At 56.7% G+C, this 11,549-nt stretch overlaps 1 protein-coding gene and 1 non-coding gene across 8 annotated transcripts in view; both read right to left on the bottom strand.

Annotated features, from left to right (window-relative positions):
* Positions 1–563: 563 nt before the first annotated feature.
* AP1B1 (adaptor related protein complex 1 subunit beta 1) overlaps positions 564–11,549 on the bottom strand; it is an 83,960-nt gene continuing 72,974 nt past the window's right edge. For all 7 annotated transcript variants that reach the window (XM_060612792.3, XM_060612793.3, XM_060612796.3 and 4 more), the window contains 7 exons: positions 11,392–11,535; positions 6,460–6,605; positions 4,561–4,690; positions 4,178–4,262; positions 3,393–3,479; positions 3,135–3,289; positions 564–1,565 (listed from right to left, as the gene is read on the bottom strand). In XM_060612792.3, coding sequence (XP_060468775.1) covers positions 1,491–1,565; positions 3,135–3,289; positions 3,393–3,479; positions 4,178–4,262; positions 4,561–4,690; positions 6,460–6,605; positions 11,392–11,535 — 822 coding nt within the window. In that variant the 3' untranslated portion in view covers positions 564–1,490. The remainder of the gene's footprint in view (positions 1,566–3,134; positions 3,290–3,392; positions 3,480–4,177; positions 4,263–4,560; positions 4,691–6,459; positions 6,606–11,391; positions 11,536–11,549) is intronic.
* LOC132666158 (small nucleolar RNA SNORD125) lies at positions 5,793–5,889 on the bottom strand. The gene has a single exon (XR_009604533.1). It is a non-coding gene; the product is annotated as a small nucleolar RNA SNORD125 (small nucleolar RNA).

Raw genomic sequence — 11,549 nt, 5'->3', positions numbered from 1 at the left:
TGCCCCCGATCAGAGCACCTCCCCGCCGCTCCTGGGAGCCTTCCTGATGGCAGGGAGCTGAGGAAAACCAAAACAGAAGTCAGCCTTCTCAGGCAACATCAAAAGGCAAGACGGCTGGGTGGGGTTAGGATCAAGGGCAGGAGAGGTGCCAGGGAGACGAGCAGGCCTCAGAGGTCCGTTTTTAAGGACAGGGTAGAGGAAAAGGCACTGTCCTCAGAGAGCCAGGGGAGGGGCTGGGCACACAGCTGGAGCCCTTGATCTTGGACCCAGGACCACACCCAGAAGAGTCTCAGGACCTGACACACTGGCCAGGGACACGCTTGATGTCATCATTTTTATTCACTTTCTGTTTTTGAAAATAAGAGTCAACATACATTTTATATACATGAATATATATATATATATATATATATATATATATATACATATACATATATACATATATATATTTTCTCTTCTCTATGTATATTATAGTTACTGCAGGGGTCAGAAAACCATCCTCAACCACTCGGAGGCAATTTTCAATTCTGACATTTAGTGGAAGGGGAAAAAAGTGTCCGTGATTGCCAAAAGCAGAATCTTTCTTTATTATTAAACAGCAGTACAGGAAAACCTAATGGTCTGTCAGACACAACTGAAACTTGAGAGGCCAGGGGGAGGGCAGCAGACACTAAGGAGAAACCCCAAAGAAACCCCAGATAGGAAGCACCGCGCTCACCCACGTACCCCATCTCTCAGCCCTGTCTCTGCTTCAGCAACACAGGGGACGCCAAGGACTATATCGTAGGCAGTGACCGTCCTCAGGGGCAAGAGAGGGAGTGGGGTGAGTGGGTGTGTACAACTGCTAGGGGAGCAAGAGTCTGGGCAGGGGCTCTGGAAGTTTCTGCCCAGTCTTGCCCATGCGGGTCAGTGCTCAGGAGGCTGTGGCCCAACTGGCACAACCACAGGGCCCCAGCCTGGGTGGATGCAGGAGGGAGGGTTGGGGTGTAGGCCCTGGGAGCCCTAGACCCGACAGAAGAGCTCCCCACCGCCCACCAAGGGAACCTTCCACACACACCAGGGCAGCCTGGCACGAGAGCGGGCAACAGGGAAGACCTCTAACACTGACCCAAAAGAGACTGAAGGGCAGGGGGCTTCCTGGACCAAGAGCCCCGAGGAGGGAGCCACACGCTCACCCTTCAGGCACCAGCCGGGGAAAAGGAAGAGAAGAACCCTGGGTCGGCCGATCAGCTTCTGTGGCCCCTCTGGCTCTGTTTTCTTTGGTCCCCTCCTCACCTGACCCTGTCAGCAGCAATAGAAGAGGGGAGTCCCCGAGCTTTCACTCCAGGTGGAATGCTGCCCCGCCCTGAGGACCTAGGTGGGCCCGGCGGTCAGGACCAGGGAGCTCCATGGGCGGCCTTGCTCGACCTCTCCGGGGAGGAGGTGCTGCCACTCCTGGGGGGCTCCTCGATGGGGCTGGCAGAAGGCTGGGACGGGCACTGGATGGGGCCTCAGTTCTTGAGGATGGTCTCATAGGCCTGGTACACATGTTGGGACACCTCTGGCGCTCGACATTTCAGGGACAGCTGCAGGGGGGGAAAGAGAGGTCAGGGGACGGAGGACTCAGTTCTCTGGGCTCCTCTCTGGGGCCGGGAAGGAACACAGGGAGGGAAGAGAGGGGGAGAACCAGATGGAAGAGTGCGGTGTGCATGTGTGGCCTGGGGGCAGCACAGCTGGGGCAGATGTGTGGTAAAGCGGAGTGGGTGGCTGCTGCGTGGACCAAATATACTTGCAGCCCACACACCTGCTGTCAGCCCAGCCACCACGGCCCTGCTGGCAGGCAGCGTGAATCATGAGCTGGAGGCTGTCAGGGAGTGCCCAGCCCCCACCCCGCAGAGCTGCTGGGGCCCTTCACAGCCTGTGGAGGGCTGGGGTCTCTGAGGAGGCAGGGGGCCGAGAGGGAGCAGGCCTCTGCTTAGAGAGACTGGGGGGCAGGCACCGAGGATTCTTCCTGGCTTCCTGCACAGGAAGTTTTGCCGCATCGTGAGCCTGGAGAGTAGGGAGAGGCAGAGGAGAAACGAGTGCCGCCACCACTTCTGCCAAAATCACTGCTTCTAAAGGGTGTGATTAGGAAAGGGAGGAGCAAATGGAGCTCCGGAAGCCAGCCGTGGTGGGCCCGTGGGGTCCAATCTTCTCTGGAGGACTCTGTGCACACTGCGTGTGTGGGGAAGTAGGAGTACCAGCTCCTCAATCGGGTTCACCTGGTTGGGAAGCTTTGGCGTGCCCTCTGCCTGCGGCCTGCATGCATGTCTGCCCCGCTCTGGGGAGCAGCAGGGTGAGGCAAGGCTAGGAGAGGCAGGGTGCACTGGAGCCAGGCTGGGATGTGAGCTGTGCAAGGTATGGCTGGGGAGAATGAGGGGAAAGAGGAAGAGAAAAGCAATCTGCTAACCTCCAAGTCCTGCACCACGGGCACCGGCAGGGAGGGTGGGCATGCAGCAACCAAACATAGGGAGACGGAAATTACCATGACCGAAGCCAATGCCGCGGCCCCCGCCCAACCACAGTGCCAACACCGCCAGCGGGGCCCGGGAACAACGTCTGGAGGGCCACGCCTGCCAGAGACTTTGGTTCCGGGGGAGAAGCAAAGCCTGGAGCTCTCTGGGGCCTGGAAGAGCAGCACGGCCTCCACGACGACCACGCACTCCGTGGAAGCCATGTTCTGACTGGGGTCTGACACAAAGGCCAGGAAGGATGAGATGCTGGGAATCAGCATCCTCCCAGGCGGGCCCTCAGGCAGGAAAGAGTAGGAGGAGGGCCAGGGTACAGGCCCAGGAGTGCCATTTCCCAGTCAGGTGGGCCTCGGGCCCACTGTGCCACCTCACAGGGGCCAATGTTATAGAACCTTCTAGTCCAACTCACTGTTTGGTGACACAGTTTGGTGTCTGACTGGATAACCTGATGAGCAGAGTTTGGAGCTAGGGTCAGAATTCTGATGCTCATTCGTGCCAGGTTCCAAGGGACCCCAGCCTAGCTGGACTAGAGTGCACCCCATCAGAACTGACCCCTAGTCTGGGAAGGAGCGAGGGCAGGAAAGGCTGCCGGGAACATGGAGGCAGACACCCTGGGGCTGGCAGGGCAGGAGCAGGGACCCTCACCGTGAAGCTGGGGTTGCCTGGCTGGATACGCAGCTCTGCCAGCACCCAGATGCCGTTGGTCAGCTTCAGGGACTGGTAGAGCATGTCCTGGCCCTCCACGTTCCTCTTGGCGACAGTGAAGATGTTGCTGCTCTGGAGCCTGCTGCTCACAGCCTCTGAGAGCGAGAAGGGCCCCCAGTCAGCGGTGTGAGGGCCGGGGGCACGGGTGCAGGGCAGTGTGCAATGGGCAGGAGGGTGGGGGAGGGTGCAAAGTCCTACCCGTGTTGAGGGGGCAGTCTCTGATCTGGAACTGGGCTTCATTTTCATTGGGAATGTCCTTCCACGTGGCCAGGAACATCTGCCGGTCTGGAAGATGGGGGGGCAGGGTAGAAGATGGGACCCCGATAAACCCGTGGCCCTGCTCATTGACATCCAGCAGGAAGTGGGTCTGCCGGGGATGCCAACCTGAAGCTGAAGACAGGGACTGGCTCTGCCACCGCGCCTGCTGCTTCCCTGAACAGACCCTCAGCTCTGTGAAGGTGGCTGCCAGTGCGCTTCCAAAAAGCCCTGGGCTTCCCACCTCTGCGCCTTAAATCTCCCCTTCCCAGTATCCACACATGTGCTCCTTCCTGGTCCCGAGCAGTCTGCTTGTTAATCACAGCCTGTGTCACAGGGCTTCTGCGGTGACTGAGAGATGATGTGGGCAAAGTTGTCCGCACAGCTCTGAGCTGGCAGAGAGCCCTCCCGGGGTGGGGATGAGTCTTCTCAGGGGTTTCAGCCAGGGCACGGGAGACGGACATCAAGTGTGGCACGGTGTTGGCTTGCGGCCTCGAGAGCCCGTGGGGATGGCCAAGGGGCAGAGCAGGAGAACCCAGGAGTGAAAGCTCCCGTGTGGCCCGCCCCCACCTCGGGACAGAGATGGCCAGGCAACACCCAGGGGGCCTTGAAGGAGGTGTGACCCTCGCCTTAGGCTCTGCAGAGAGGCCAGCGACTCACAGACTTCACTGCGGGGCAAACTCAATCGTTCTCTTCCAGGGACTCCAAGGGGCACCATCAGGACTCACCCATCTTCCCATCCTCCACAAAGAGGATATGCAGTGGGTACAAAGTGCTGAAGTAGAAGACGTCAATGTTGTTCTTTACGGCCACCTAGGAACAAGGCCACCTAATTGGTCCCTGATGCCCAATACTACCTCTGAGGCCCCAGGAAAGGCCTGTTCCCTGTGCTTCCCCCCTGAGCAGGTTCCCTCACATCCCTTCCCTGGTAACCACATTCCCTCGGATTAGGCCTCCCCTGCCAGATCTTCAGCTAAGGGCACAACTCCATAGACACACCCCTTTGCCAACAAAGGCCAGACCCCCAGACCCCAGAATTCTCCACTGGGCTCCTTCCCTGCAGTGAGTGGGCAGGTGAGGACGGGGGTGCTTGGCCCTGTCTGGAACACACCTGGAGGTTGTTCAGAGGCTCCATCTTCATGACCGAGCCCACCGTGTTGAGAGGCAGAGAGATTTCCACAGTCTGGTTGGGGCTGAGTGGTGCGTGGACCTGGAGGGGGGCGGCAGGGGCCAGGCCGAAGCTGGGGAAAGAGAAGCCCCCGCGGGAATGGCAGGGGGAACAGGTGCTGACGAGGGATGTATGGGCTCCTCAGGCTCCAGAGCTAGGGCAGCAGCTGGCAAGAGGCCTCTCCAGTCAGCTGGCCTCACCTCAGCTCTAGGCCCAGGACGGAAGGATAAGTTCCTGACCCCACCCTCAATGACCATGTGGACAGGAGGAAGGAGCCCCAGGCCAGCTGCAGGCCTGAAGCCTATCTCTACTCCTCTGCTCCTCTGGCCTAGGCACTGGGTAGGCCTGGGTGAACATGGCCTTGCTCTGTCCTGCCCTTGAGGAGCTCCATCTGACACCAGGGGCCTGGACTATAAGCTGCTGGCAATCCCCATCTCCCAAGACAGATGTGACCACCCCAAGCAAGATGCCAGATTTCACTGTCTAGCTTAGAACTGGCCAGGGAGAGATTCAGAAAAGCCCTGCTTCTTGGTAAAGCAACACGTGGGTATATCAAGAGGATCCCCATGAGTGTGATACATGACCATGAACCAACAGCTCACTGTGCCCAACCTGGACATTTGAAATTATACCAACTCCTACCCTCATAAAAACAGTGAGAAGTATACATTCTCTCATCCTCCAGGACACGGAGAATCAGGGAGGGGCAGGCCTGTGTTCAGACCCTATGGGGTGAGTAGCTGAGACCCAGAGCTTGAGCTGCCTGACCTGGCCTGTACTTGCCCACGATGGCAATCAGGCCTGCCTGGGACACAGTGGGAGGTGATGTGGGGGAACCATGGGCTCCTGTGGTGGCCCAGCGCTTCAGGCTTTCCTGGAAGCTCCCCCACTGATCCTGGGCAAGCCACCTATTCTGAGCCCAGGTGTCATTATCTACTGAAAGGGGGGTAATGGCATGGACTTCCCTGGGCTCAAAGTAAGATAATATGTACTCCTAAAGCCCTCGGCACAGGGTCTGCTACCCAGGAGGTTGTCAGCATGCTGTACGTCTGTTACGAGCAAGCAGTGGGACTACCCCTTAGAACCCCGAGTGCTTCTATGGCCTCTGGGGCCATCTGAGGGTGAGTAGCAGAGCTGATGGAGGGTCAGGACCCACTGGCTTGAGGGCTCTCCCTGAGGAAGCAGCCCCTTCAGTCAACTTCTTAGAGGCTCAGTTTGCTCATCACTAGAGCTGCTCAGGAAGAAGAATCATCAGGAGAGGCTGCTTGGGTCCCCTAGAGAGCCCTGGCCTAGTGGGTCTGGTCCGTGAAGACCCTCATGGTGCCAGAGAGGAAACCTTCCCCAGGAACCTCCAGCGCAGGGGACCCAGTGGGGGTGAAGAGCCCAGGGCAGCCACCACTCCCAGAGGCTCATTCTGATGGTTTAATCCTGTGCCACAAGGGGCTGGGGCAGGAAGGTCCACCCCCCCGTCAGGCTTCTTAGAGCTGGGCCCTGAGATGAGAGCAACTCAGGCCTGGACAGGAGGCTACCTCCTGTTATGTGGGGTGTTTGCCAAAGGCAAGTTCCTAGTTTGGAGCTGGGGGTTTTTGTCAGCAAAACACTCTTTGGGCAGTGGAGGAAGGCTAAAATACGGGGAGACACTCTCCCCCTGTGCTTGGTATTATGGGGTCCACGTAAAGAGGTCACTGGGAAGAAAAAAAATCGCTGCTTTAGAGGGCTTTGGCCTGAGATGCAGGAATATCCGTCTTCACCAGAAACGAGGCACCAGACCCCTCAGAGCTCTCAGCCGCTGCCTACAGTCACCAGCATGGGCTCTCAACAGACCGGCCTCAGGGAGCTCACCTGTTGCGGTTAAACTGGATGGCAAAGTCGGTCATGACCTGCAGGGCCTTGTTGGTCAGCTGCAGGTCCATGGAGATGGAGCCCACCTGGCGGGTGAAGGTACCTGAGATCTCCAACCCCTTGGCCTTCATGGCCGGGAGCCACACCTGCAGGGAAGACAGCGGGGACGAGGCTCATGTTTGCCACTGCGCTAAAACTTAATAGCCCACTGGAGGGTCCGCCCCCTCTTCTCCTTCCCCCTCTCCCCCACTCTCTCCGATCAACCACACCTGCCTTTACCACTAGGAGGTGACCTTGTGGATCTTGGGACGAGAGGAACAATCCGGCATGGGCCATGGAGGGCACCACCTCAGTGTGGCTGTGTCAGAGCAGCCTGGGGTAGGGAGGTGTTTGGTGTGCCCAAGGGCTGACCAGTCTCCAGAGGCTCAAGAAGGAACACTCAGTCAGTAGCACTGAGGAAGGTAATGAGACACGTGGGTCCTGCCAGCCTCCTGAAGAGCCAAGTAGAATCAAGAGCCCAAGGGCATCTGGGGCCTCAGCCAGAGCCTGAGGCCTCCCTGGCTGTCACAGTCTGTTCTTCCTAGCAGAAGGCAGGGCTGGCCTTTTTTTTTTTTTTTTTTTAAGTTTATTTATTTTAAGAGAAAGAGAAAGAGAGAGAGGTGTGCATGTGCACACAAGCAGAGGAGGGGCAGAGAGAGGGAGAGAGAGAGAATCCCAAGCATGCTCTGTGCTGTCAGTGCAGAGCCTAATGCAGGGCTCAATCTCATGAACCATGAGATCATGACCTGAGCTGAAATCCAGAGTCAGACACTCAACCGACTGAGCCACCCAGGCGCTGCAGGGCTGGCCTTTTAATTGTAGAAACTGGCCTGACCAAGGACAGCACCTAAGACGGCCTCTTGCCTGGTAGGCCCTCTGCTGCCTGGCTGCACGGGAGCCTCAGCTCAAGAGCCACTGCCTCTCACCTAGGTTCCTTCCCTACATTCCCACCACCAAGACATTTTAACAGATAAATGTGAGTCTGTGTGTCTGTCTCCCCTGCACCCAGCCAGCTCTTTGAGGGGAAGGGCTCTGCTTTCTGTCTTTACATCCTTGGCTTAGAGCTTGCTGTGGCACCGGCATTCACACAGTGCTTGCAAAGTGAGACAGCTTGAATTAAAACCCCAACCACGCAGGACATCCACAAGCGTCACCCACGGTTGCGAAAATGCCTTTCAGGACATTTTTGTCTCAGATGCCTCACAGGCCCCCGAGGTCAAAAGACCCAGGCCCCCTTGAGAGCTTCCCCAAGGTGCCCTGCATGGGCAAATGTCTCACCATCTCTCAAGGTGCCAATTCCAGGAACTTCAGAGACGTCTGGGTCCCCACCCTCAGCCGATCCCAACCCCTACAACACTGTCACACGGCCCAGGTCCTATCACCCCCACCTCCTCCGTCTGCCGCCAGGGCCTCTACTTCTCTCTGCAGGCACTCCTGCATCTGAGCCAGTCAGAGTCCACTGGGTAAGGCAGCAGCCCACGTGGCTGACCCAGGCCCTCTCTCCCCGCCCTTCACAGCAGCCAAGTCATCTTTTATTTATTTTTATTCATTCATTCATTCACTCATTCATTCATTCAGAGAGCGTAAGAGCAAGCAGGGCAAAGGGAGACGGAGAGAATCCGAAGCAGGTTCCAAGCTCTGTGTGGAGCCGAACACAGGGCTCCATCCCATGACCCTGGGACCATGATCTGAGTCAAAATCAAGAGTCAGACGCTCAACCAGCTGAGCTACCCAGGTACCCCTAAAGTCATCTTTTAAAATGCGAATCTGGGGGCACCTGGCTGGCTCAGTCAGCGGAGCATGCAACTCGATCTCGGGGTTGTGAGTTTGAGCCCCATGTGTGGTGTAGAGATTACCTAAATAAATAAAACTTTAAAAAAATGCAAATTTGACCATGGTATCCTTAAAAACCCTCCCAGTCCTGCAACGGCTTCCACTCCCCATGGCTTCCATGGCCTGGTGTCCCCTCTGCCAGGCTTGGATTGCACCTGCTCCTCTGCCCTCCCCCACCACATTGTTCCCTATTTGGAAAGTGCTTCTGCAGGCACTCCCACCCCCACCCCACGTGCTAACCTGATCATCCTTTGTTTCCCTGGGACAAATGTGTGAGGGCAGAATTTCAGGGCTTTAGCCTCAGCTGAGATCCAGCAAGCAGAGAGCTCAGAGAATGCCCCCACAGTGGCTTCTCTGGGCCCTGCAGCACCCCCCACCAGCAGGCCCCCTTTCGCAGTTCTTGCAGAAGTGCCTGTCACTGGGACTTACTGCTGAGGGTGGGGACCTCGTCTCTCTTGGTCACTGTGGGTTCATGGAGTCTAGCCCACCACAGAACTAATCTTCAGCATTTCCTGAAGGACCCAAGGAAATATCACCACCCACCGGTCCAAATGCTTGAGGAACTCCAAGTTCTTGTGCAGTGAAAGCCTTATTCCCTTGACCAGGAATTTTGGCAAACGGATTTACCCCCACATGCATGGGGGGGAATGCATGTGGGACAAACCATTCTAGGTAGTCACAGTGCTGTTAGGAAAATGTAGATGACATACCTACTACTTCTGAAGGCAGAACACACCCACACCCCAGAAACTCCTGTGTCTCAGATAAAGGGGAAAGTCCTGCCTGTGCTGCAAGGACTCCTCTTGCAGGCAGCCTGCGATGAATTCCTCTGACCGGGTGATCCTCTAACCTCCCACTTCTAGCACTCACTGTTGGCACACCCAAGAAAAAGCAATGACAGCATCCAGTAAAATGAACACACAAGCAGAAGGCCAGCTCCAGACTTAATATTCCTGGCGGGTCTGCAGTCCTGGCAAGGCCTGGCACCCACAGGATTGCAGAGGTCATTGTTGCTCTGGGTTTTTAACATGTATGCGTCGGCCTCATGCAGTGAGGTAACCGATCTGGGGAGCAATTAGTGATTCTGCCAACCTATGACACTGAGGCAGGCACACAGGATGTTCGCAAACACTTCGGGGCATGATCACGCAGGGGTAAGGAACAGAGGCTTTGGTGCCACCACCCTGCATCAGTTTCAGACTCTCACTTACCGGCTGTGTGACCTTACGTAAAACACCCAGATTTCTCAACCTCAGAACAGGAATCACAGCACCATAAGGCTTCTGGCAAGATTTAGGGGTGTGGGGGCTGTGCCATGTTCACGCAGTCCATGGCACAGAAGTGTGCAGCTGTTGGCACTTCCTGTCTAGACTTCCTGTCTGCCGTGGGCTCCGTGGGCCCACATCCTGCTATCACCACCTCAGGTACAGCCAGCACACCTGGTGAGGCCAGGGCAGGTGCTGGCTCATGTCCCCCCAGTCACAGCAGAGATATCCCCTTGCCCCTGGAGCTCAGCGGCGTCCTGCTCTGGGAAGGGAACCTTGGAAGAGAGAGAGGGGCTCCGGCTGGGAACGAAGTGGCAGACACAGTGTCCAACCAGAGTCTGGCCATGTCGGTCCCCTCTGGCAGCTTCCTTGATGCTGGGGGCCTGGCCCGCACTGCGCTCTCCTCAGTGCCAGGCCCACATGATCTTGTCTCCCAAACTCAGCTCTTCTTCCTTCCCCTCGCCCCCATCTCTGCAGATGGCACCTCCCCCACCCCACCACTTGAGCCAGCATCCTCTCCTCCCCACCAACCCCCACATTCTGCCAGTCCCACCGCCCGAGCTCTCCAGTGCAGCCTTTTGCCTCCACCCTCAAAGGTGCCCACCTCGTCCGGGCCACCATCAGCATACAACTCCTACCAGTCTCCTCACTGGGCACCTGTTTCTGTTCTAACCCTTCCAACCTGCCTCCCACCCCACACACAGTGGAGCCAAAGCAATCTCTCTCAAGTGCAAATCTGTTTCATCTCTGCTTAGAACCTTCTAAGAGCTCCACCGCTAGGACTGACAGAAACCCTCACAGCCTGGTGCTGCTGATCTTGCCGGTTTCTTCCCTCCCGAACCTCTAGTGTAGCCAGGAGTCTTGGGGGAGCACCGCCCTTAGGTAGCATGGGGCATCTTCAGGTGGCACAATGGCGGGGAGGCACCACGTTTAGTGGGCTGGGGTCAGGGATGCTAGACATGCTGCTGGGAGGACAACAGTCCCCTCGACGAGCAATTGTCCTCCATCCCTCGAGTATGTTTTGTACGGTTTCAACATACCCCCAGATTGCTGGGATCCTAACTATGGTGAAAATCAAAGAAAGCCTGTTCCTCGTGTTGTTTTACTGAACCTTTAGTGGGAGTCAGTCACCACTTCAGAAGCTGAGGGCACCACTGGCCACAAGGCTTACAACACCCGAACTACAAACACCTGACAACTTCATCAGATCTTCCAGGGCGGGTGGGCCCAAACCTTTATGACACTGAAATATATAATTTGATACTCTTCCCTGGATGTCTCCTTTATGAAGTGACAGCATCTTACTAAGTCTGAAATGATACACATAAGTAGGTTGCACAGTCCACGCATCTCCTTTAAACACAGGAAATAAAGGATACACCAGGCACTGTCTATCGTTGATAAAGGGTGTTGGGTGGGGCAGCGCTGAGAACTGCTGCTCCGACGAGCCAGGACTTCTGCCAGCTCTCTCTCCCTCACCTCCAGGCCCCTCTACAGGCCGTTACCTCCACTCAGAGCCATCTCTCCACTTGTGTGTCCGGCCAATTCAGACTTGATCTACAGGCCAGAGCTCCAGTGACCCCACTCTGGGAGGTCTTCCCAGGCCCCACCTAGCATCTCTTCCCTCTGCTCCCATAGCCCCTAGCTGCCCTCAGCATCGTGTTGGCAAACTGTTGCTCCTTGGGTCCATCCTTGTTGGCTGAGCCGATTCCATGAACGGGCCATCTAAGGAACCCACACATCAGCCAGTGTCTTAATTTTCTGCTCCTGCCATGGAAGGAGGCACAGTACTTACTGCTTTGGGGGCCACGTACGATCCTGACAGCGTGCCCACACCACTGGTCAGGTCAAAGAGGTCACTCAGGCCACTGCCCATGGATGCTCCTAGGTTGGCTGGGACTGTTGCTGCTGGGGGTGCCACAAAGTTGGGGCCCCCAATCTGGAAAGAAAGGG

The sequence above is a fragment of the Panthera onca genome, chromosome D3 (genome assembly GCF_046562875.1).
Source record: "Panthera onca isolate mPanOnc1 chromosome D3, mPanOnc1 haplotype 2, whole genome shotgun sequence".
In the NCBI taxonomy this organism is placed as follows: Eukaryota; Metazoa; Chordata; class Mammalia; order Carnivora; family Felidae; genus Panthera; species Panthera onca.
This window is presented reverse-complemented; position numbering and strand designations above follow the sequence as displayed.